We start from the raw sequence: 25,066 nt of genomic DNA on the forward strand, positions 1-25,066 counted from the left end.
GTGACAAATCTGAAAAACATTTCACTTATTTCAACATTAAAGGCTTGTTCCTTCTTTTTTCTTTTTTTTTACACCTGATGACATCCAGTGGCCACAAGCCTTTTATTTTCAGGTTGTCTTTTTTTTCTTAAATAAATCACTAGACTTTGGGGGTCAAGGGTCATTGTGATTTCTCAAAGCCATTTTTTTTTACCTATTGGATAATGTGTTATCTCAAGAATGCCTCAAGAGAATCCCGTTAAATGTTCATTTAGACACTGATTTAGTGAGAGAAGATTTGGGAGGCCAAAGGTCAAAGTCACTGTGGCCACACAAAACATGTTTTTGGCCTTGTGAACATTTTTTTCCCCACTTGGTCAAAAGAAGAATTAACTTAAAATCAGTATGATGCTGCTGTGTTTGTTTAATTCACATTCTATTACAGAGTCGGATTAAATTTTTTTTTATTTATTAGATTTCTTTCAGATCTTTTACTCATAAAACTTGACAAAAACACAGTAAAGAGCGGAGTAGGTCTTTCATTTTCTTTGAAGGAAGTGACTTTAACGTTCTGTATCTCCGATCCACTGTCTGATTTAACACACTTATCTCTGGAAATCAGTAGATTTCTTTTATATTTCTTGGGTGAAGTGGCCCTTTAACGTCCTTTTAATTTGTATGAGTCTGGAAAATAATTAAGACTGAAACTGCATTGGTCAATGGAGGCAAACAACCACTACACTGTGTTTCTAGTTTTGCTTTAATGTTTGTACAGATTTATCTTGGCCTCTTAATAAAGTTTTTTTTTTTTTTTTTTTGCTAAGCTAATTCTCCACCTACTGGCTGTCAATTCCCATCTTCCTCATTTCTAAATTCCCAGTATAACGTGTCTGATGTCTGATGCCAAGTCAGTCAGTGCTGATGTGTCAGAGGAGGAAACCTAGGCAGAGAGATATTCTGGTATTTGGACTACAACAGCTCTGTGCTGTTAAATCAGTCGAAGCTTGCCAGGGCCTAATCAAGCGTACTCTCATGCACCCACACACACACACACACACACATGCAGACATATGGGAGGAAAATGGCTGTGGTGACATTTCTCCAGTAAAAATGTCACCTGCAGTGGGGGTCGGTCCCCTGCTGGAATCGCATTTGCACACAGTCACACTCAGAAATTCATAGGATTATAGAAAAGCATGAAAGATGTCATGTAAGGAGTGAAGCCCCCGGTGCAAGTGTGCACGATACGGCCTGCAGAATACATGGGTTTGTCTGCATGGATGATGGGGAGGTAGGGGGGTGGGGGTTAGTGTTGTGCCTGATGTTAATACGGCAGCAGACAGATTGAAACGTCACATGTTAAGCCAGAGGAAATCACCTGCACAGGTCAGCAAAAGAGAGAGGCCATGATGATGATGATGATGATGATGATGATGATGATGACAGTTCAGCTGAGCTGCCTTTAGTGATGTCAAATGAAACAGTTTCCCTCACTGCATCTGTCTGAGTGTCATGTGCATCTGTTGGCGAGCTCTGCCTCGCTTTAATCAAACCAGTCAGCAGGGAGTCTTCCATCGGAACACGCTGCATATCTACGCTGCATCTTTTATCACTTCAAGAACCAACTACTTAAGCTGAAATATCGACCATTTAAGACGCATTTGCTTTTTCAGAGCATCTGAGTGAGTGGTTTTTAAAGATAATTTCATTAGCGGGCAGATAACTAACATATTTTTACAAAAGCCAGTAATGCTAATGATTTATTTATAAGTGTATGTATTTATTTTTATTTCATTTAAACAGCTATAAGATACATTTTACCATTTGATGCACTGTACCAGATTACAGCTTCAAGCTAGTTCCAAGTGGCATTTTTCAACCTTATTTTGGGGCAAAGTCAGCTATATTTTTATCATATTGAACTGGTGGATTCATATACAGTGCTTAACACATTTATGAGACCACTACCCAAAGCCACAGCTGCCCTCAATTAACAGCGTTGATGGTTATTACAAAATCTTTTTTTCTTTGTTTCTATAATGGTTAATATTCTAGTATGTAATCAGATATGCTGTTAATGCAGTTTAAGACACATAAAAAAATTAAAAAAACACCAAAATATTTGTTCCACATGAATTTGCCGTTAATTCAAAGCAACTCAGGATTTGTTATCCCTTTATCCTTATACCCTCTCTGAATGACCATGAAAGAGTGTGGGAGCTTTTTTTCTCCATGTCTTTCATCATTTACAATCAGTATTTTGCACACACACACACACACACACACACACACACACCAACAAACAAACTCATGCACACACAGATTGCGACTTGACCTTGGGGGGGAAAATGATGTTATGACAGCTAATCAATTTTTAATAGCAGCTCCGATCCCTCTCCGGCCACAAGCTGTGCGTCTGTGTCTTGAGTAAGCGAGTGCATTTTTCACGGGCATCTGTGTGTCTGTGCATCATATATCTGAATGAGTGAACGACACTGCCTGGGTGTAGTTGTGTGGGGTTGCAGGTGGGCTCCAAATGAATCAAACAGATGAATCAACACTCCTTCAAAACATATCTGTTATCTTATAATATCTCATAAACACACTGAGGCAATGAACTGATGATATCAACAAAACACTAAGTAAACCTCTGCTTTTATTGCATTTTTCCCTCATACTGATGATGCAGTTGTTTATTATTGTATTTTATCATCTGTACGATGCAGCTGGATATGAATAACAGGGTTCAGACAAAGTCACAGTCACATTGACCTATAATGGAGAGAAAGAAGCCTCTTTTGGCACTTTTCCACAATAGAGTTATAGCATGGCTCGATTTTTACTCCATTTTTTTTGCTTTGGCAGTTTCGTGCAGCCGTGCTATGACCGCTCTGCCCTCATTGAGGCGGTACTATAGTAATTCAACCCAAACCATGTGGAGTCGAGCCATGCTACAACTATATAGTGGAAAAGCGCCAAAACCTGTTAGTCCTTATGCTACTAGAGATATTGATCTGTTGCTCACTGTGTTGTTAACCCCATGCATAAAGGCTCTGGTCAAACCATTACAGTATATGCAAGTTATTTTAGATTCTAAAAGAACTAAGAATCAAACCCTAACACAAACACCACACCTGCACGTCTAACAGAGAAGAGCCAACGTGGAGCTGGAATGAATAAATAGTTACATAGTTATAGTTATTCCCTGATGGTATTTATTTTACCCGTCTCTCTGTACATATGGTTTCACAGATGTGTGCTCCTGCAGTCTTCGGGAACCAATTAGACCTCAGTCTCAGTCTCATTGATTTTCCAGCCAGTAGTAATGAAGCACTGCTGCGAGGGGCTATCGAACAACCCTGTGTCTGCTCACCTTTGTTTGTTGCCATTTAGCCGGATTCCTTGACTTAAATTGGCTCAAAGACTTGATAGAACCTGAGCGTGGTGTATGAAGTGTACGGACAGGAACTAATGGCCAAGAAAGTTTCTCAGAAGGAAGAGTCAGAGCCTCTTTTCTTTAACATCTGTCATAGAATGTTGTGGAGCTGAGTAAAGAGTTTGATTCATCAGAACATTGTAACATCTCATAAGCCACGAGATATTGTTATATATATGAACAACAGAATTTATGCACAATGTCAAGGAGCATGACTGCACTTCCCACAATCCTCAGGTATAACAGTGACGTCTCTGATATACAAACTGTAAACACTATATACATTCACACATTCTACCAATGATGCAAGTAATTCATTATCTTTGTCTTTGCACCAGTTCTATTCTCATCTCTATTGTGATTTGCTTTCACCACATCACGTCAGACACTTGCACTCAAAGAGTTTCAGTCGAGCATGTGGATGCAAATTTAGTTGGTTTGACTCGATTTGCGTCATCTGGCATCTACTTGCTTCTAAGCTTGAATTTGCATGTAATGTCGTCACGGTAAAAACATTTGAGTTCACTTCTGTTGTGAATGCACCATTAGAGTAATTATGTACACAATGATGTCCCTTTGTCTGCGTCCATTGTTCAATATCTTTTGCTCTCAATTAAATGTTTTATGCTCACACTTCATCGTCAGACTGGTTCCAGAAACAAAACCCTTTTTCTGAAATGTCAATAATAAACATTAATGATGAGAAATCAACGTCCAGGAGTGAGTCATTCTACAGCAGATCAGTGAACAACATTTTACCCAACAACAACGTCACCATCGCTTCATCGCTCGTCCTTTCAACCAAATCTGACAAAAGAACCAGATCTATTTTATGATTTAAATGTAGGTCAGCAATGTGGGTTTCCATTGTATAACATCTTTTCTGTCTTTTGCTGACGTATCAGTTTGTTTGGTTGTCATCACCACAGTGTTTTGATAGCTTATAAAAAAAAAAGGTAATGGAGGTCAAAGGCCCATTGTATGAGTGCTGCTTATTCACATATACACCTTCTGGAAAACAGACAAGAAGTATCATTACAGCATTATACCTAATCACACACACACACACACACACACACACACACACACACACACAAACCCTCTTACCTGACATGAGGAACAAATAAGCTCTCGGGGGGGAAGAAGCCTTTATGAGTTACGCCTTGTAAAAGGAGCAATGTTGAAATTCTTCCCTGCAGGCTCTCACTGATGTGATGGGCTCTTTTATGGGGGTAAATCATATGTGTGTGCATGTGTGCAGTGCTATTGCATTTCTTTTAACACAAACTCTTGACCTGACACTAAGGCTTAGTATCTCCGATTTCTTGGGCCATAAAGGTTACAGCTTTACGGTGTTCAGGTGGACTCTCCATTTATCTCATGTCCTTATCAATAAACATACTTTTAGAGACTTTAACACACGCACTCACTCACTCACTCACTCACTGTATTGAATTGTCTCATGTAAATGGCCATTAAATAATGCAAACAAGGGAAAGCCTGTGGTGTGTGACGGAGACAAAGTGAGTGAGTGAGAGTAAGAAGGGACAGAAACAGCAGCACAGTTTAAATGATCAGAATCTTATTTGGCCTTGTGCTCGTCAGTCGTCAGTATATTAATTATCAGGAGGCTTTTAAGCTTTCACATTTTCCTTAATTTGTTCTATTTTGACATGACCTTGCTTTTGTCATCTTTGGCTTTGCCTCCAAACAATAAAATCATTATCAGATAACTTGAAAAGTGACACAGGTTTCTTCCTTGCGACCAACTTTAACTGTTTTCCCAATTTTTATCACCCATCACATCCTCGGTCACAGCTAATGGATCCGTAAATGAATAAATACATCGTATAAATCACCAGCAGTCTCGTCACGTTCAGTGAGTGCAGTGGGTTTGGTGTATTCTGGGATTACTGTGCAATTCTTAATCCCAGGGTGGTGTTTAAGTGGAAGCGCAGCATAGAATCACACTTCTGACAATGATTCATCCGTTCTAACGAGCACAAACAGATAAAAGATGGCTCCCCCTCTCTCTCTCTCTCTCTCTCTCTCGCTCCTTCTCTCATAGGAGCCACATAAAAAACGCACTCTTTTCATCTCACCTGCTCCTTTGTGCCCTGATGATATAAATTTCTACCTTGTAAAAAAAGATTTTACAGACTTTTCCTCATAGAATGATCCTCAGCAGGTACCGACAGCCACTACTGATACATGTAATTTAGCTGGATAGTTTATTTGGTGGCCACATGAACAAGGCTAGTGGAATGAGGTTTTAGTGCAGTATATTATACTCTGTAGTGAATTGTAGTTTCCATGCACATTCAGCTGGACGACCAGTATAGAAGCACAAGTGGGGAATCGATTTATTGAATTAAGTGCGTCCATCTCTGCTCCACTAGGGGACAAAATACCCTCTATCCAACATACTAAATAGGCAGTATCCAGTTTAGCACGTGGTCAGTCGTTAGCATGACCTGTGCTGCAGGAGCACTCTTGGTAAATTGCCGTGGGAATAATACACAACTCTGTTTATAGGTCACATATTAAGGCTTTACAAAATGTGTTGTTGTTTTTCTAATGTGTTGAGTCAAAGTTATGATTCATTATATATTTAGTCATTTTTATATCAAATTTTTAGTAATGATCTAAAGTAGTAATAATTGTGCAGAAGTCTTAAAAAAATACCTTTTTTCTCTCCTTTTTTTTCATGAGCCAAGTGAACTTATTCACGTATTTCCCAAAATGTTTTATTTTTATTTTTTTTAAACATTTTGTGTACGTTTTGCTCAGGTGTATTTATATACTTGTTTTAGGTTGTGCTGAAAAAAATATAAGTAAGACACTCTATATAAGCCGTAATGCTCTGTGTTCTCAGGGTTAACATAAAAATATGTCATTCTTTAAGGTCACAGAGCATAAATTCTGGCCTGAATCTTGCCATGTCTTTGTTGCTTCTATTGTTTCCTGGAATGATCCGGGCATGGAACTGTGGTGTACAGATTGATTGCCCAAGCCATCCAACAATTTACTGAAAACATTGATATGTTAAAATTGCATCAAGCTAAAATATATTTCTTTAACTTTTTACATTTTCCCTGTCCCTGAAGAACTGATATATAGATCACTGGAGCATGAGGCATATGGAATTCCTGGTTCCGTCCAGACAACACACATAAACATCACACGGCATCTGTGGTGTTGAATCAAATGGGATGACAAACGTCTCGTCACTAACCTCCCTAGACCTGAGCTTTGAGGATGACAGATAGCAAATCTTGAACATGCTGGGATACTTTATGACTGTTCACATACACATCAGAAAGCATCCAACGTCCCACTGTAAATATCAACTACATTTGATGATCAGGCCGCCTAAACTTAAGACTGAACCATAAAACACTCACAGTAGCTGACAACCTGTGCCAATCATGTGCTGGACCAAAGCCTCTCTGCACATCATCAGAGGGGAGGAGGGAGGAAAACCTGGTCTAAATCTTCTGGGTGATGTTGTGGCATGTAACAGGAAGAGAGATTTAGTGGCAAACATGAAAAGAGAGAGACAAATGGGCTGAATCAGTGACACAGGCATTGAGAGATCAAACCAGCGAGAGACGCAACAATAAATTCCCCCAGATGAGCTAAAGCTGACAAAAGACAGGAATTACAAGGGAAAAAAAAAACAACCAAACTTCAAATTTCAACACAACATTAAGGTGTTGTTTATATGTTACAATGTTCTGGAATGTGCTCAGGTTTGATGATTCAGCGTTTTGCTTCCCGTGATATGAAAGGAAACAACGGCAGCTGTCAGGCGGTAAATTGCGGCTGCTAACACTTTGTGACAGGAGTGGGAAGAAAGGAATCGCAAGAGGAGAGAGGGCGGAGAAGGGTTTCCTGCGTTTCAGGCTTTTGATGTGCAGCAGTGAGCCAAAGGCAGGGAGGGTGGTAAAGGGGAGGAAAGAAAGGGATTTAGGATCAGGGGAGAAACAGATAACCAAAGAGTGATGAGTAAAGGTAGGAGGGAAAAAGCACTTTGAGTGAATAAGGTGGCGAGAAAGGGAAAGCATGTACATGCTTGTATGAGATGTAAAAAAAACCTGCCTGTTGTGGCTCTTGGGGAGTTTTGCTGCATCGTAAGTGCAGATACTGTAAGTTGAAATGCCCTCCAGGAGCTTCTATTCATCCATCTATCTATCCATCCCATACCCCTTATTCTTTAAGGGCCATGAGAGCCTGAATATGCCCCGGAAAGGTCAGCACCCTGACAAAAGAATCAACATGCTCACTTCTGTCACTAATGTGAAATAGTTGGCACTCTCATGAGGTGTTTAACACTTAAATAAATCGTCAATAACACCAGCTCTGGAAAATGTTTGGAAAATTGGATCCAGGCATTATCTGGCGTTTGTCGTTTACACATGTCAATAGCAGCGATGGATTGCTCGCGTTCACAAAAGCAGTAGAATGACGGGGAACATCCTGGTTTAAACACGCGCATTAGGGAAACACCCTCGCTCGATCACTCGTTCGCTGTGGGTTTGAGTTATCTGGAGCTTTTCCTGCTGTGAGCTCACTCAGAGCTCACTCAGTCATTATCCACCAGACAAGTGCCAGGTAATTACCCTTGACTTTTGAGGACACGTGTGTTCTCACATACAGGATAACACTGTCATCCTGAGGCGCGCTCCAGTGTCCCGTGCGTGTCGATTGCTTACTGTCACCGGTTTCTGAAATCAAATCATCTGCCCTCTTACCCTCAGGTGAAGGTGATGGTGCGCGTGTGTCCAGTGTCTCACTCGGATGCAGCAGAGTCCAGCTCCTTCCTCAAAGTGGACCCCAGGAAGAAACAGATCACCATCATGGACCCTTCAGCCAATCAGACACCAGGCCCTGCGTCCCAGAAGAGGGCGGGAGCCAATCAGGTGCCTCCAAAGATGTTCACGTTTGATGCTGCATTCCCTCCTGATGCATCACAGGTGAGAGAAAACATTGTGACTTTAAGGACGTGGATGTGGTTTTGACAAAGCTGTGCAATAAAAGCATTATCTTAATGTCATGTCTATATTCTTTAGGCCTGGTTCACACTACATTTTCAGCCTGATTTTCCAGTTTTGCTACTTGCACACAAAACTTCCCAATCAGAACTTGATCATTTTTCATTTTCGCAGATGTGTTTAAAAATCCAAAAGCTTTCTATGAATTCCCAGTTTTAGAGTTAAATGCTCAATATGTCAACAGTTCAATCAAAAAATAAAAATCATATCTCGTTATATTACCAAACATAGTAAAAATCAATATTAAAAGATGAAAACAGCACAAGTTCTCACATGGGCCACGTGTAGCTGTTTATTAACCATCTTGCTACACCCCTCTTCTCTTCTCTTCTCTTCTCTCGCTCTCTGCCTGTTGCTAGGCGGAAGTGTGTGCGGGAACGGTTGCCGAGGTGATTCAGTCGGTGGTGAATGGAGCAGATGGCTGTGTCTTCTGCTTTGGACACTCCAAGCTGGGTAACACTCACACACACACTCGCACACACACATGCTACAAAATCCGAGCATGTGCAGCATGTGTATCATCTGTAGTGTGTATGTCTGAGCACCAGCGTGTCCGCCTTTCACTTGGCCGTCTCTCCACTGGCCCTCATCTATCGGGGAGAGAAAGAGGAGGATTAGTGTCCGCTGGAGCCCGAAAGCATTCTCAGTCTGTGTTTGTGGGTCTTTAATCCTTCTGAGGTTTTGAAGACGCTGTTTTAACAAAGGGTCAGGACCAGGTCTGAACTCAGACACATGAGACACACGGTCTTCCACCGTGGGTCTACCCCTGTTGTGTTTATCCCTGTACATTCAGACATCACCTCTCAGGTGATGATCTTTAGACTTCCAGTTGAAGTATCTTGCTTCTCACATTTCAGCAGAAAGTGCTGTTTCTACTGGATCAATAATTAAGTGTTATGTAAACCACTGTGTTATACTGCAGGGAATGGTCCCCTTTGCCAAATCTGTAGTAAAAGTAAATATTTTTGAAATGCACATTAGTTTTGGTCTCTCTCATGAGGCTGTAGACAGTTAAAGTCTGTATTTTTATGCCACCGTGATAGCTGTGTTTTTGGCTTGTAGGTTTCTCCCTCCATCCCGTTCTCCTGAACACTCATTGTCTACCGCTTTATCCTCCACAACACTGGCTCGAGCCAATCCCAGCTGTCATAGGGTGAAAGGCAGGGTACATCCTGCACAGGTCGCCAGTCCAACACAGGGCCAACATACAGAGATGATAAAGAGAGACATTCACACCTACAGTCAATGTAGAGTGTCAAATTGTCATGTTTTTGGACTGTGGGAAGAAGCCAGAGTACCTGGAGACGACACACTCACAGGTGTGCACACATGGAGAACATGCAGACTCCACACAGAAAGGCCATTGGTCAAACTGGTGACCTTCTTGTGGTGGGGCAACAATACCAGCCACTGCTCCAATGTGTGACCTTCTTCTGAACATGATGTCTCATAAATGTTTCGGCACTAATGTTGACTCAAACTCACTCATCTTCTACCACTTTATCCTCCACATGAGGGTTGAGGGGGACACTGGTGCCAATCCCAGCTGACATAGGCAAGGATGGATTTATTAGATTGCTCTGGTCTCGCAAAAACTTTGTGCCATATGTTCATAAGAAAGCCTTGAGAGAAACCTTTCAAATTTCGCACACATATTCAAATAGACCCAGAGATTAACCTTTTAGATTTGGGAAGCCAAAGTTCCAAAAAAGTGCATGAAACAGGTCTGGTGCAATTTGATATAATAATAACAACAATATAAAAAATAATAATTATAATTATAATAACAATAATAATAATAATTATTATTATCAGTATTATTATTATTATTATTACTAAAATGGTGGCAACTGGGTTTTATGAAGCAAGAAACATGAGTTGTCAGACAAATGTATTATAGTCAGTTTTCAGCTTTCATCTAAGGAGGCAATAAAGTGCGTCATATAGAAACAATCAACCATTCAAACACACGTTCACACATATGGTCAGTTTAGTGTCTCCAATTAACCCTAACCCCAATCTGCATTATTCAGCCTGTAGAAGGCTGGATTACCTACAGAAAACCCACACATTTGAACCGTCTTGCTGTAAAGCACCAGTCCTCACCACCTCAGCATCATTCTGTGCCACCTGATACTGGATGTAAACACCATGTTCACATGTTTTCACTCAGCTGTCAAATATTGACACATTGAAAAAGACCAAGTGTCTCATGATTCCTTCAGACTGCAGCCACCAGCCTTGTACTCCGAACAGATTATCACTGTTTGAATGCGTCTGATGATGTAAGTCTGCGGTTGACACTGCCATCGCTATTACATAAGTGAAAAATCCATCAAAGCAATTTGTCTTTTCAATCAGTGTTTCTGTGATAGTAATGCTGCAGATTGCTTTCAGTTTTGTGTTATAGCAACTGATGAGATAATTCTTTGGGATTTAGCCGCAGTATTATGACATTACCTTTGATTTTAATATGATATTATTGTAAAGTAATGCAAAGGCAGTCATGTCTGTCTGTGTGGCACACGCTGTACAATACAGTATATGAGAGTCAGACTCCTGTACTCACACATCCACATTTTTACACTAAGGATTAACAAGATAATATTTGCATTGAAAAGGAAAATTAAATAAAAGTCTAAATAAAATAGAGAGAGGAACTTCAGGGGCTGTAATTGAGTCGTCTGGCTTTGCACTGTGTCTTGTGTTTTTGTGTTATTGGCCTTGAAAGGATCATCTTTTTCTGATGACATATGTGTGAGTGTAGGCTTGTGTGTGCTTCTTTGAACTCACAATATTGTGCGGCCTTCTTCTCTCCCCGTCATCACTTCTTTCTGACAGCATTGGCAGTTCTGCTTGATGAGGCCAATTACTGGGAATATACATCATCTACACAGACATGGACACACACACACATTCCCACACACATGCCGCTTTGTTGTCTGTAGCACTGTTAGTCAGTCTTGAAGTAGAGGAGGAAACACTGTAGTGCTCACCAAGATGCTTGATTTAAGACTCTCTTTCACATACACCAGCGTGGAGGCACGAAAAGGGTAAGAAAGGTTGTTAAAGTGCTCTGTGGTAATGGTATCATATACATTATGACTGAGGAAGTCCATCTAATTTGTTACACAAAAGAAAATCCACCGCTAAATCAAAGTAAATGACCCTGTGTTTGTTTTAGCTAGTTGTTTTAATATAACTGATCACCACATTAAGCCGTTCTCTTACAGCATTATACAGCTCTGTGTAGAACAATCATGGCCTGAGACTGTGTATAAATAATAATGTAGTCTCAGAGTCTGGAAAATAAAGCCAAAGTGGAAGTGCCTCAAACCTGTATTATCTCGAATGGCCATCAGGGGGTGACTCGACGTGAGTTTCGGGTCTCATTCAGTATGGAATGATGTCAACTTTGGAAATTATTGCACGGTTTCTACCACTATACTTGGCATGTTCACAAAATACATGCAGATGATGAATAAAGGGATTATTCAAACCAAAGATTGAGTTTGCCTGGACATCCATGCATTGAAGCGCAGTAAGAATTGACGATTAGTCACTACAGTACACAGTAGCACTGATCTGGCATTCCATGCACGTGTAACTGATCCCTCATTCTATTCCATTTCAATATATTGTGTATACTGTCACAGACATGGGTGGGTGATGACATTTGGGACTAGCAGTGGACAGAAGTGAGGTGGCAACCTATTTGCCGCTCTTGCAGGACGTAAAGTTTCTGTACTTGTGCTTTTCGTGAGGCAATAAACTCCAAAGAAAATCCAAGAAGGAAACGAGGTCGTCAAGCAAAATCCTTGGTATTAGGTCTGTCACCTCCAACTAATTGACAGAAGAAAAAAAAGTAAGTTTTTTAATGCCTAAATGACAGCTATGGTCAGAAAATTGTTGCTCCCGTCCTGATAACTTAATTAATGCAGAGATGCCGACAGGTGCCCACATGGCTCATTTACTGCAGTTTACTACAATAAGCTGTGCTTTACGGCAGTATCAGTTTGTGGTAGCAGGACAAAATAAGAGCATAATAAACCTTATCTAACTGAATAAACATTAATTGTATTAAGATAAAACAAAATATCAGTTATGATTAATTATTATAAATTAAAGCAAAATAGGTATTAACTAATTAGGCACAAAACAATGTAAACATTAGCCTTATATTTTCTATGGCTCTAACAAGAAGAGCCATAAAGATCCATTGTTTCTTTTTCACTTCCACCCTCCCATCCAAATATGGCGGCATATACGGTGGCTTAAGTGATTAGCACTGGTACTGGCTGGCACTGTTGCCTCACAGCAAGAAGGTGTTGGGTTTAACTCCCAGTCTGGGATGTTTCTGTGTGGAGTTTGCATGTTCTTCCCGCGTCTGCGTGGGTTTCCTCTTGTCGTAAAACACAGTGATAGACACTTTCAGTGAAAGAGCGGTGCGCTCAGTCACATCGGCTCTGCTCAACCCTCCATCTGACTTTGTAATTTTGTTGTGCAATTTCGGTTGCATACTGGAAATAAAGATCCTTTCCTTTCCTTAAATATTGTCTCCACTAGTTTCAAGTGTACAATTCCGTGCTTCAGTGGGTGACATGATAGTGGTTTGAACACAGTGTAATAATTGTGTTATAAACTATGTCTGCCTTCACACAAGCCTTTTGAGTTGAGTATTTTATTTTCTATTTCACTTCTGCTTTTACAATGTGTTTGGGATACATCATGAAATGTACCTTTGTTTTGACAGTAAGGCTAGATGCTCCAGGAAACACTGAGAGACAACAATGTAAAATGATAGTGTAGCTGACAACCTCCTCTCTGTCCCTACTTCAGAACTAATCACACACATTTCTCCACCTGCATCACAGGAGTCTCGCGCTTTTGATGTCCTGTGTTTGTGCTCAAGTGTTTGTGTCGGTGTGATTGTTACATGTGACTCTGAGTACGGCTTTGTGTCCGTGTGTTTGATCTTCAACGGCTGACAAACAGAGCAGGTGTGTGTGTGTGTGTGTGTGTGTGACAGATCTTGATGTGCAAGCATGTCGTGCTCACGGTATCACACACACATATCTGATGATGCTCTTGTGGATGTTTACAGTATTGTTGTTTATCTTTGACTCCCTGTCTGTCTCACACAGGTAAATCCTACACAATGATCGGCCGTGACGACTCTCTTCAGACTCTGGGTTTAATCCCCTGTGCCATCTCCTGGTTGTTTAAACTCATCAACGAGAGAAAGGAGAAAACGGGAGCACGCTTCTCTGTCCGTGTCTCTGCAGTCGAGGTCAGTGTTCAGTTACCCAAGTGTAGAAACTGTACAGACGATGGAACAAAGAGAATACTGAGACTGTAATGCTAGCAGAGTAGTATTTTGGGGACTGCAGATGGCAGCTTTGTTTTTGTTTTTCCCAGATAACTTGATGATGGCTAAACAGAAACAAAGAAGACTTGCAATAATTATCAGAAACAAGTTATGCACTCACGTTTTAAGGCTCATGACATGTACACTTATATTTGATAGATTTATTTAAATGGTAATAAAGTATATAAGCTGTTATATATATGTATGTGTGTGTGTGTGTAGGTTTGGGGGAAAGAGGAGAACCTAAAAGACTTGTTGTCTGAAGTGGCGACAGGCAGCTTACAGGATGGACAGTCACCTGGAGTGTATCTCTGTGAGGACCCCATCTGTGGCATGCAGGTACTGTATACACTGATACACACACACACACACATGCTGGTTTTGCTTCCTTAACTGCATGAGGCGTTTATGAAAATACAAGGTTAAGAAATACTTCAGCTCACTTATTTATCTATTTGGTTCATATGAACTTGTGTACTCCCATCTTAGTCAGAATCAAAGAAAAAACAATTACAAAATGAAGGTGCAAAAAAAATACCTGATTCCCAAATAATCCACAATGATGAAGAGGATGCAAACAACAAAAAGTCTATGTGAGTGTGTGTGTGTGTGTGTGGAGGGGGGAGGGCGGGTCCTTTATATGTTTATAGGATTACAGGATCTGATACAAGCACATCTGTGTAATCCTTCACTAATCTGACATAATCTCATGACTAATGATATCCTGCGGCACCTCTCTATCTCTCTCTCTCTCTGCTCTGCTTCCTTTATATTTCCACCTGGTTTCAGCTCCAGAACCAGTCTGAACTGCGCGCCCCAACCCCGGAGAAGGCCGCCTGGTTTCTAGACGCCGCCATAGCCGCTCGCCACAGCAGCCAACACCCAGACACCAGCGAAGAAGAACACAGGAACTCACACATGCTGTTTACGTTACACATATACCAATATCGCATGGAAAAGACGGGAAAAGGAGGGAGTGAGTACAGTTATCTTTAATAATAACACAACAACAACAGTGACATCCTCTGTATTTCTGCTGCTGTTGATGCTACGTGGTTGTTATGGCATCCCACATTGCCTGCTGTGATCATTGTTGCATGATAAAGGCAAACACAAACAAGCTGCTTCTATTAATATAAGCCTTCACTACATGTAAATCAAAGCATGTAAACAACAGTGAACAGAGCAATCTATTCTTTATGGTCAATATTGATAAACAGCTTAAGCCCCAGAACGCGTGCCAGAACTGTAGGCGTACGTATCACAGACTGACAGTCGCTGTATTGATCCTGTGTTTTGATTAATTCACAGTCAAATCACATGTTCACTCATGTTTATGTCAATAACCAGGTTATAATAAAAGAGCGGCGTGGGTTTATTTGTGTTTGACGAAGTGAGACACTAACAGATGTAGACAAAAATAACAGTATTGATAGTTACAGCATGTGTGTGTGTGTGTGTGTACTTGTTATCTCTTTTCTGGCCAGTATTCCTTATAGAGACCAAAACCTGGTCCTAATGAGGCAGAACCTCATTTCTAAGGAACTGGATAAGTTTAAGATCTGAATTGTGGTTGTGGCAGGAAGCCAATACTGATATAATAACCTTAGGTACCTATAAATATCAGTTTGATATTTTTACCCCGTTAACAACTATGCTGCAGCTTTGTGCAAAACTGAATTTGACATGCCTATGTTTTATTATATTATCTGTAATATGTAATTCCAGTGTAAAATACTGGGTTAAATTAAACTTTGCAGCCATACAATACAGTACGATCTTGTCTACTAAAAATGACATGAAATACATAGTGTGAACCAAAAGGATGATACTTATTTAAATGTTTACAGACTATAGCAGCTATAAATGATACTGTTGTTAACGCTTTGTCCCCCAAGTAAGGATTTTGCTTCAAATTCTTGTGAACGTCACTGGCGGTACAGTACAGTGAAGAACAAATGTAATCTGTAAGCAAATACGTCCCCATAGGAAACAATCTGACAATGTTCTTTAGCTGAGGCAGCTTCAATTGTGCTGTAGCAGATATTACAAAGATATAAAGGTTTGCATTTTGCTGCTTTGCACTTTAATGCACTAATAACCATGGCAACAACAGCACCATGGGATATAATGCTGGATGTGATGACGATGCCGTGTTGCCTGTTGTGAGTTGAGCAGAGTGTGAATAAATAGCCACAGGTGTGTGTTGCTGAAATGAGAGAGCTGCCAGCAAATCTGTGAGTATGTTAAATGAAAAACACATAGTTGACTCACAAAAGCACTTTATATATTGTGGGGTAAATATAATGCAAAGTATATATTATACAATATACATTATAGACTCATAGGCGAAATACAGTCAGAAAACTGCCTCTTACGACACGACCAGATGTTTATATTGATCACCTGAGTTAAAACCAACAGGTTTTTGGCGTTTATTGATCAATAAACATTTCGGCCTAGTGTTCTGACAGAGAATTAGCGACGGGAGAGTTTGACCAATCACAGAACAGTTCAGAAAGACAGAAGGCGCTCTGATTGTTCAGGCTGTTCTACAAAGCAGCTACAGTGGGAAGGTTGCTATTACAGCATTGGTAATAGCACTGCCTGTGCTCCAAAGCAGAAAGAGTGTTCGATATTAAGCATAATGATGATACTCGACTATTTTTCTAATTATGCCTGCAACAGCTTCAAACAGTTATTGTAAACTTCTGTATTTATCGAAAGCCTGAAACAGTGTTTGCAATCCTCTGTCTTTTTTTGTCTTTACTGTCATAGTGTCTGGAGGTCGCAGTCGTCTCCACCTGCTGGACCTGGGCAGCTGTGATGTCAAAGCGTTTGGAGGAAATGAAAGGACCAAGGAGAACTCCCCGCACAGCTCGGCCCCACTGTGCCTCTCTTTATCTGCCCTCGGCAATGTAATCCTCGCCCTGGTCAACGGGAGCAAACACATCCCATACAAGTAAGGTGGTGTGTGTGGGTGTGGGTGTGTGTGTGTGTGTGTGCGCGCAGGTGTATGAGTGAGGAGAGGAGAGGAGAGGAGAGGAGAGGAGAGGAGAGGAGAAGATGTTTTGGAGCTGGCACAGCGGAGGAACAAAAAGCTCAAGACAGATCTCTTAAGCTGCTTCAGGTTTCGGAGACATAATGTTATAAACAACAACAGCTGCTGTTCCATATTCATCACGTTCATTTTGCTGGTTTAATGAGTGGCAATGAGAGCAAAGAGAGAGAGAGAGAGAGAGAAGGAGGTATAACACAGACAAAGTAAATGGTAAAAATGGGAAAAAGAAATAAAAATCCATGTAACATAGCAAATATTAACACTTGGGGCAACATTTACTCTGCCCCGGCAGTATATCCTCGTTCTCTTTTTTCCTCCATTTATTTTGTCCTCTCGTCTTTCCTCCTGCCTCCTTGCTCTGACACTCTCCTTAAGGCTGTGCCCTTCTGTACTCGTCGCTGGGTTAATTTAATCACCAGCTTTTGCATTTACATTGCAAAACAACCTGCAAACTAACACCAAAGCTGTCTCTGGTTTGGCACTAGTGACTTAAAAAACTATTGCCAGACTGTGAGGACATTTGGATAAGTTTACCAGAATTTGCAGTAGTGTCTTAGTCTTAAGTGTCTGATGATGCCAGTGTTATTTTCCCATCAATGAGTGATGGTTCATTAGCAAATGCATTCGCGCCCATCTGGGCTCCCATGGGTGTGATAGTCTCAGAATGAGGTGTAAGGCGCACTGGTTCCCTGCTATCTGCCATCTTGATGGAGCAGAAATCCTCATAAACAATTAGGTCTACAACTATTTGGACACGCCCTGAATGCACAGGAGACCACAGAGTGGTGCAGTGTGGTGCTGACAACAAAAGAAAACTGCATTTCTTTTCTAAATAGCCATTTTGATTATCAGCCATAATACTGTAACCATTCAAGGTCAACGCACTAGATTGCACAGTGAAAACACATGTTTTATTCACAATGACAAAGAGAAGTGCTACACTACCCACAATCCACAGGTGTACTGTAATAACTCAGTCTCATATCTTCCTTTTTTCCCCATTTTCTTTTCTTTTTTACCCCACTGATCTAAATCAAATATCTCATGGTCATAATTAATCTCAAAGCTGGTTATCTTCTTACTATTCATACTAATTCATCCTGTAATCATGATTGATATCTGCACCCAACTTCTTGGGAATCTGCTCAATCCACCTAAAGGTTTAACAACTGCATTTATTTTAGCTTTGATTTAATACAAGTGGTCTAATAATTCTAGCACAGGCTGAAGTGGAAGATCCAATTCAACAGTGTCCCGGCACTCGAATTAACATGCAAATGAATACTTCATGAGTCATGAATTTACCTTCATTAATCTCGGCAAGCGAGGCAGACAGGAAGCGAGGAAGAGTGAAGGGTTTTGTTGAAGCCTGGGGCAGAAAACTGAAGAAGACGACAAGAGAGGGAAAAGGCGCGATGAGAAAGAGGGGGTCAAGATAAGAGTGTGCGTCTGCGTGTGTGTGTGTGTGTGTGTGTGTGTGCATGTGAATGTACATATAAGTGTGTGTGAGAGATGTGCCTGCAGGCTGTGTTTTTAGAAAAGGGGGACAGCAGCATGAGGTACTGAGCCACAGAGGAGCTGTACTCACTGTCAGCCTGCAGGCCTCAGGTGCACACACTCACACATGCACACACACTCTGTGTGAATGGCTGCAGTAGCCCACCCAGGAGAAAGTCTTTTATTAAACACACAGTCTACTTTTCCTCTTCTATCTGCTGTTACAGTATAATCTCTGTGGAATATAGATCGTCTTCCAATATTAGATTACTGTTACTGACATCTAAAGTCTCTTTTAAGACTTCTAAGAGCTTTAGACCAGATTTGCAACCATAAGAGAGCAACATACTTTGTCAAACATAATCAATAGTTACCATTGATTATGTTTATACATAATCTTTATGCTGGACTTTTGCACAGTCCATTCCTATTTCTTTCTTTATCGTTTTCCTAAGGCAGTTACTTCATTCATTTTATTTATGTTTTTTTATTGCCACGTTTGAAACTGTGTACATCTCCATCCTGTCTCTGGTGCTCACATCTCTGTGTATGTGCGTTACCAGGGACAGCAAGCTGACCATGTTGCTAAGAGAGTCGCTAGGCAACATGAACTGCCGGACCACCATGATTGCTCACATCTCTGCCTCACCCAGAGATTTCTCAGAAACCCTTTCCACCATCCAGATTGCTTCGCGCGTCCTTCGCATGAAAAAGAAGAAAACTAAAGTCACTGTGGTAAGTCGTCATATAAATATTTTCTCTGAATTGTATAAAATTGAAACTTTGGGTAAAAAAAATCCATCATAAATACAGCTGCAGTCACTGGTAATATACTGTACTTTAAGACAGGTGAACACATCGCTCTCTGGCTTTGTACATGTCGGCTATTTACATAACTATTCTCTGATTCGATGTTGTGGTTTGCGTATACACATGAATGTATACAAATACAAAAGTTGTAGTATGAGCAAAGCTTTTCACAACTGTTAAATTAAATGCATATATTCAGTAGTGTACTTAAAGCTGAGACATTTTGAGTGTTCGCTCAGTGACATGGGTCCCTCAGTAAATCTAGGGGTAACTTTTCCACTACTCCACAACAATCTGTCCACTCAAGAGCCAGAACTCCACACTCTGCTTGTGAGGTACGGCTGAGTGTCGGTGCCTCGTCCTCACCAAGCACAGTGGTGATGAGGGAGGAGGGAGGGTCATTCTAACGGAAGCAACGGACAGGAAGTTTGAATGATATGTCTGATACTGACAACATGGTAACCACAATTTACATAATCTCATTAGCTTTAGTTTAGCGTATAGAGTTGTTATAGAGGCTTTCACACAAATAAACAAGATGCAAAGAAATTCTTGGTTAATTCTTGTGAAAAAATATTTCTAAGTAATGTGTACACTGATCAGACACAACATTAAAACAGATAACTGGTTGTAATGTTATGGCATGCTCACTTGTTTCATAGTTGTTCAGCCGGGGATGAAGGGGTTCATTCAAAAATAAAGATAGCAAATTATGAAAAACTTGAATCAAAAGATGTCCTCTTGTCAGTCGGTGATAGAAAAATTAATAATTCAATTTGACCAAAGTGATTTACTTGAAACTGAATTAAGTCTGAGTTCTTCGTTTAAATCTGGTGCGTCACTTAAGTTTAGTGTACGGTAGTCCAGGATCTACATTATTATTATCATCATCATCGTTTTTTTTCCTCTCGTATCTCTTCCCCATTTGGAACCAGAGTGAACTGTCAATTAAAGGCTCCACAAATCTAAAAAAGGGAAGATTTTCTCTCTCACCACTCTTCTCTGTGCGCCCACTCTCCCTGCCATTCCATCTCTCGGCAGCAGTACACATCCAGCTCCTCCGGAGGAGAGAGCTCCTGTGAAGAGGGCCGCATGCGACGCCCGACCCATCTGCGTCCTTTCCATCACCGCGATGACACCGACTCTGATCTTCCCTTGCTGCGGCTGTCCAGCGATCCGGACGAGTATTCGAGCAGTGAACAGTCATGTGACACGGTGATCTACGTGGGCCCGAACGGGGCTGCAGTGTCAGACCGAGAGCTCACAGACAACGAGGGACCACCGGAAATTGTACCCATTATTCCTGCCCTGCTTCGAGGGAAAACACCAGAGCAGCATCACACACAAAGTCAATGTCCGGCAGCAGGAGCCCAGAACAAGGTAAGTTCAATTAACAATCAGTATGTAGAACGTAGAAACTGTAGATGACTCACCTCTGAGTGATTCTTGCTCCAGCAGGTGCAGTGTCAGCAGGAAGAACAGCTCAGTGCTCCCTCTCAGTCTCTGCTCGGGCAGCCGCTGGCTCCAGTCCCAGAGGAAGGAGCTGAGTGCCTGAAGTGCAACACTTTTGCAGAGCTGCAGGAGAGACTAGACTGCATCGATGGGAGTGAAGAGGTAATAGGAGTTTTCTCTCCTTGTTATGCCTTTGCTGTGACGACAGCTGTGGCTGCTGGCAGTATTTATTCAGGTCATCCATCCATCCTGTTCTTGTGAAAATCCCAGAAACACCTTGAAGGGAATTTCTTCAAATTTTGGTACAAACTTAGAGGATGAAGCCATTAAATGTTGGTGGCCAGAGCCCAAGGTCATGTGACCTCACCATCGTAAATGTGTCATTTTATACACACCTTCAGAGAATCCTTGCAAATCTGGCACAAATGTTCACTTGAACTCACAGATTAAAGGTTTAGCTTTGGTCGGCCGAGGGTCATGGTGGCCTCACAAATCACATCTCTGTCCTCTTGAATTCTTACAACTGCTGGGTGATGAGTGACCGCTGATATTGTTTAGAACTGTTAGTATCTAACTCAACACAACTGAACTGCTCTTTTGTGGATATGAATTTGGTTAAAAAATATTAATTAATGATCATATTTTAAAAATAATAGATGCCTGTGGATGTAGTAAAGCAGTCCAATTTAACAATATTAATTTCATTTGAGGAATTAACTGTTTCTTGACATCACTTTAATCATCACGTCCCTTTGCTTAGGTGGCAAAGTTCCCCTTTGAAGAGGTTCCAGCAAACAAACAAGCTGCCAAACAGGAGCCATGTCTCTCTTCATCTTTGCCAACCACAGTTCCCGCTGCTCCTGTATCTGCTGCTTTGTCAGATACAGAAGAAACAACAGGTAAATCATTGTATGCGTTCATTACAGTATATATGCTGTATATTAATATTGCATTCCAGTATCAGGCACTCAAAACTGGCTACAATGCCTCCATTGTATTTATCTGTAATTATGCTTCGATTCAACAATATTTCTGTCATTATTATTTGTAAAACTCACTTTTTGGTTGTTCCACTGATTTGTTTTCACATCTTCAGGCTCTGCACTTGCTGAAGAGGGTGCTGTGCAGTTCTCCTTTACCTCTTCAGCACCAGCCTCCAAGAGGAGGACCAATGACCAGCAGCTGCAGGACATCAAGGAGGTGGTGGAGGAGGCTGAGCTGGCACAGACGATGATCCACAGCCTGACTCAAACTTCTGGCTCCTCCATAGTCACGAGCGCCTGGAGTGTGACTGGAAACAGCAGCAGCATCACCACCAACCCACTGCACAGGGTCAAAGGCTCCCACCTACATGACAGGTGAGGACAAGTTGACGGTGTAGACCCAGAAGAAAGCACTTTTTACTTTGTATCTTTGATATATATATATATATACATATATACATATATAGATATATATGATTTTAATTGGCAAGTTTCCTATTTGGTTTCTTCTTCACAGCCATGAGAATCTCAATGTGAACAGTAATTCCGACGGAAAGGCGCGACCGCTTGGATCACCACGCCTTGGCATCGCCAGTCTGACCAAAACCTCAGATTACAGGTATCGTACACAGGAAGGCATCTTTATAATGAATAAACACAGCACAAATGAATGGATTTCTCATGTATTTTTGTATTTCCCCTCAGGCCTCCATCCTCGCCATCCCAGCGGTGTAAAGTGTACACCCAGAAGGGCGTGATGCCAACAACACCCCCTCTGTCCTCACATACTCTGGCTCAAGATGGACAGCCCACAGATGCCATGACCTCTGATAGTATGCATCTTTCTCCCTTTTTTGGGGGGCAGGGCTTAAGAATTGTATTTATACTGGTACCTTGAAATACACCTTTGATATTTATGATGTTTGGAATTTAAAATCTTCTAAATATTTGACATGTATTTGTATTTTTCCATCTTTTCTTTTTTTCCCCACATCGAAATTTGCTTCAAGGGCCTAAGTAGTGTTTCAAATATGAGTCCATTGCTGGTGTTAGTCCGTCACATCTGTACGGGTGCAATATACTGATAAGCCATGAATATTGACCGCAACTCATTGCTGCTCATGTAGCTTCCCGCAGTGTTTGTTTTATAGTGTATAGACATATTGTGTTTGTGACCTTTACAGAGACCTCTTAAATTGCAACAACAAATAACTAGATTTGGCTTTTCGCTAAAAGCTGGGGTAGGCAACGTGCTTTTTTGTTGCTATTGATCAATAATTCTATAATAACCTTTCAGCATAATGTCAATCAAATGATCTAAGAGAGAGCTAGACTTTTGCACCTCTTCTCAACTCTGTTTACAGCCTTGGGGAAATGTAGTCCATGATGGGAGACTGACAAAACCACTTTTGGATGTTCAACCACCTTTTAAACACTTTGAATTACATACATACATATATATATATATATATAAATATTTAGAATATTTTATACATTTAGAATATTTCTATTTGACGCTCTAATGTGCAATGTCTGTTCCCAAAACACTACTGGCATCAGAAGCTGGCAGTGACATCAGACTTATCCCACTCCTCAAGTGAGCCTGCAGAGCTTTCTGCAAGGACAACTCGAGCTCTGTGTTCCAACCGTTTGCTGCTGTCTTGCTATCTTGCTTTACTAGTGTAGCTGTTATGCGTTCCCCTTCCCTCCGTCAGTCGTGACGTAAAACACATCACTCAGTGTGCAGCCTGGGAATGTCACCACAGACAAGTATACAAAACACTGCTATACCAAGAAACAGAGAGAAATGTGTAGCGCTGATAGGCTTAATCGACATTGTGTCAACTCATCTGTCAATAGTTTGAATGTAACAGACATTAATATATAATAAAAGCTACGCACTACGGCTTTAATAGCAGTTTCATAGAAACCAAAAAACAGAGTTTAAATGCCAATCTCTTGAATTTATCAGTGTACCAGTGGTTTTGTGTATTCTGCTCTTGGAAACAAAATCATATGGCAAATGTGTGTTTCTGATTCTGCAGACAGTTTGGCTGCAGACAGTGGTCGTTCCTCCACAGAGTCCATTCTGTCCAGAACATCTCCAGTGGGCATGAGCCCACAAGTCCGAGAGCCAGCTCCGTCTCTGTCTGCCAGTCTGGGCTCAGCTGAGACGCTGTGTGACGATGACGTACCACCTATACCGATGGATCCTCACAGAGATGGTGAGATGCAGCTATTTTTACACAAGAAAGGAATGGTGTAAAATTAAAATGTTACAAAGAGTGACACTGGATCCCTTAGAATTATGATGACAAATATGAGAATCAAGAATATAAGAATCAAGCTGACTCAAGTCTTTTGTTTTCTTCAGCCTTAGAAGCTGCAGTATCTGTAGAAAGAGCTGGACTGAGAGAGGATGAAGTGGTTTTAACTATGGTCTCTGGAGGTGAGGAGGACCTTGATATTGTTGCTCTCATGGAAACACGTGGCCTGAGCTGTCATCCGGCCAGCATCATCAGTTTCAATAGCCAATGTGACTCAGTCACTGCCCTTGCTTCAGGCTCTCAGCCTATCAGTGTCATCAGTGGTGCCGCCGAGGATGGAGCTATGGGGAATTATTCTTTGCCTGCTGGTCTGGCAGTTACTTCGGGGGTTACAGAGGTTGTCGCCATGGCAGAGGTTAGTGTGACAGACTTGGTGTTTAATCTACAGTCAGATCATTTGGTATGAAGATGTTTTGTATGATTATATTGCTCTTTATTGCAGGTGGCAATGGCCAAACTGCGGGTAGAAGGTGAAGCCTTATCCACAGGGATGTCTAACTGTGGTTCCTGGGTCAGTGATCTGAGCATGGGCAGTGAAGCTGACCAGTCGCTCCACAGCTTCAGCCAATCTCAGAGCCAGCAAGGGGAAGCCCTAGCTGATTCTGAAGCCAGCCACAGCTCTGAAATTGAGGGGCTGGGTGGATATGACAGCTCTGGTTGTCGAAGAAGAGGCAGTCTGGAAGGAGAGGTGGTGCTGCAAGAGAATGGGGCTGATAAAGCCACTAAAGACAGGCTGAGGAAACTGCCTCCCTCAATGGCTAAAACTAACATTCAAATTCTAACAGGACCTGGTAACCTTTCTTCTTTCAAAACCACAAAAAACATTCATCCATGTGTGGCTGTCAAACACATGATGATCCAAGAACCAACTCTTCTAACGTCACCTACCAAGAGTAGCTTAATGAAAAATACAAGCAAAGTTAATGCATCACTTTTAGCTTCACTCTCCAGTGAGATGAGCTTTGATGACCCCTGGTTGAAGCGTGGCATGGAGGAGGGATTCAGAGAGCCTATGCATGAAAATATTAAAGCTGGGACCGGAGACCACCAGAGCTTCTGTAGAGACGGTGAGAAACAGAAGTGATATATATTTCAAATT

The 25,066-nt window shown here is 41.3% G+C and overlaps 1 protein-coding gene across 4 annotated transcripts in view; it reads left to right on the forward strand.

Annotated features, from left to right (window-relative positions):
- kif26ba (kinesin family member 26Ba) overlaps window positions 1-25,066 on the forward strand; it is an 84,509-nt gene that overhangs the window by 48,302 nt on the left and 11,141 nt on the right. The window contains exons 6-22 of one of the 4 annotated variants that reach the window (XM_058629793.1): window positions 8,176-8,391; window positions 8,829-8,922; window positions 13,614-13,759; window positions 14,060-14,176; window positions 14,627-14,813; window positions 16,616-16,799; window positions 18,959-19,130; window positions 20,247-20,585; window positions 20,661-20,819; window positions 21,418-21,556; window positions 21,754-22,015; window positions 22,158-22,259; window positions 22,346-22,473; window positions 23,686-23,865; window positions 24,015-24,089; window positions 24,204-24,322; window positions 24,410-25,034. In XM_058629793.1, the coding sequence (XP_058485776.1) occupies window positions 8,176-8,391; window positions 8,829-8,922; window positions 13,614-13,759; window positions 14,060-14,176; window positions 14,627-14,813; window positions 16,616-16,799; window positions 18,959-19,130; window positions 20,247-20,585; window positions 20,661-20,819; window positions 21,418-21,556; window positions 21,754-22,015; window positions 22,158-22,259; window positions 22,346-22,473; window positions 23,686-23,865; window positions 24,015-24,089; window positions 24,204-24,322; window positions 24,410-25,034 (3,244 nt within the window). Of the gene's footprint in view, window positions 1-8,175; window positions 8,392-8,828; window positions 8,923-13,613; window positions 13,760-14,059; window positions 14,177-14,626; window positions 14,814-16,615; window positions 16,800-18,958; window positions 19,131-20,246; window positions 20,586-20,660; window positions 20,820-21,417; window positions 21,557-21,753; window positions 22,016-22,157; window positions 22,260-22,345; window positions 22,474-23,685; window positions 23,866-24,014; window positions 24,323-24,409; window positions 25,035-25,066 lie in introns of all 4 variants that reach the window. The other 3 variants (XM_058629790.1, XM_058629791.1, XM_058629792.1) reach the window with 3 other exon arrangements.

The sequence above is a fragment of the Solea solea genome, chromosome 5 (genome assembly GCF_958295425.1).
Source record: "Solea solea chromosome 5, fSolSol10.1, whole genome shotgun sequence".
Taxonomy (NCBI): Eukaryota; Metazoa; Chordata; class Actinopteri; order Pleuronectiformes; family Soleidae; genus Solea; species Solea solea.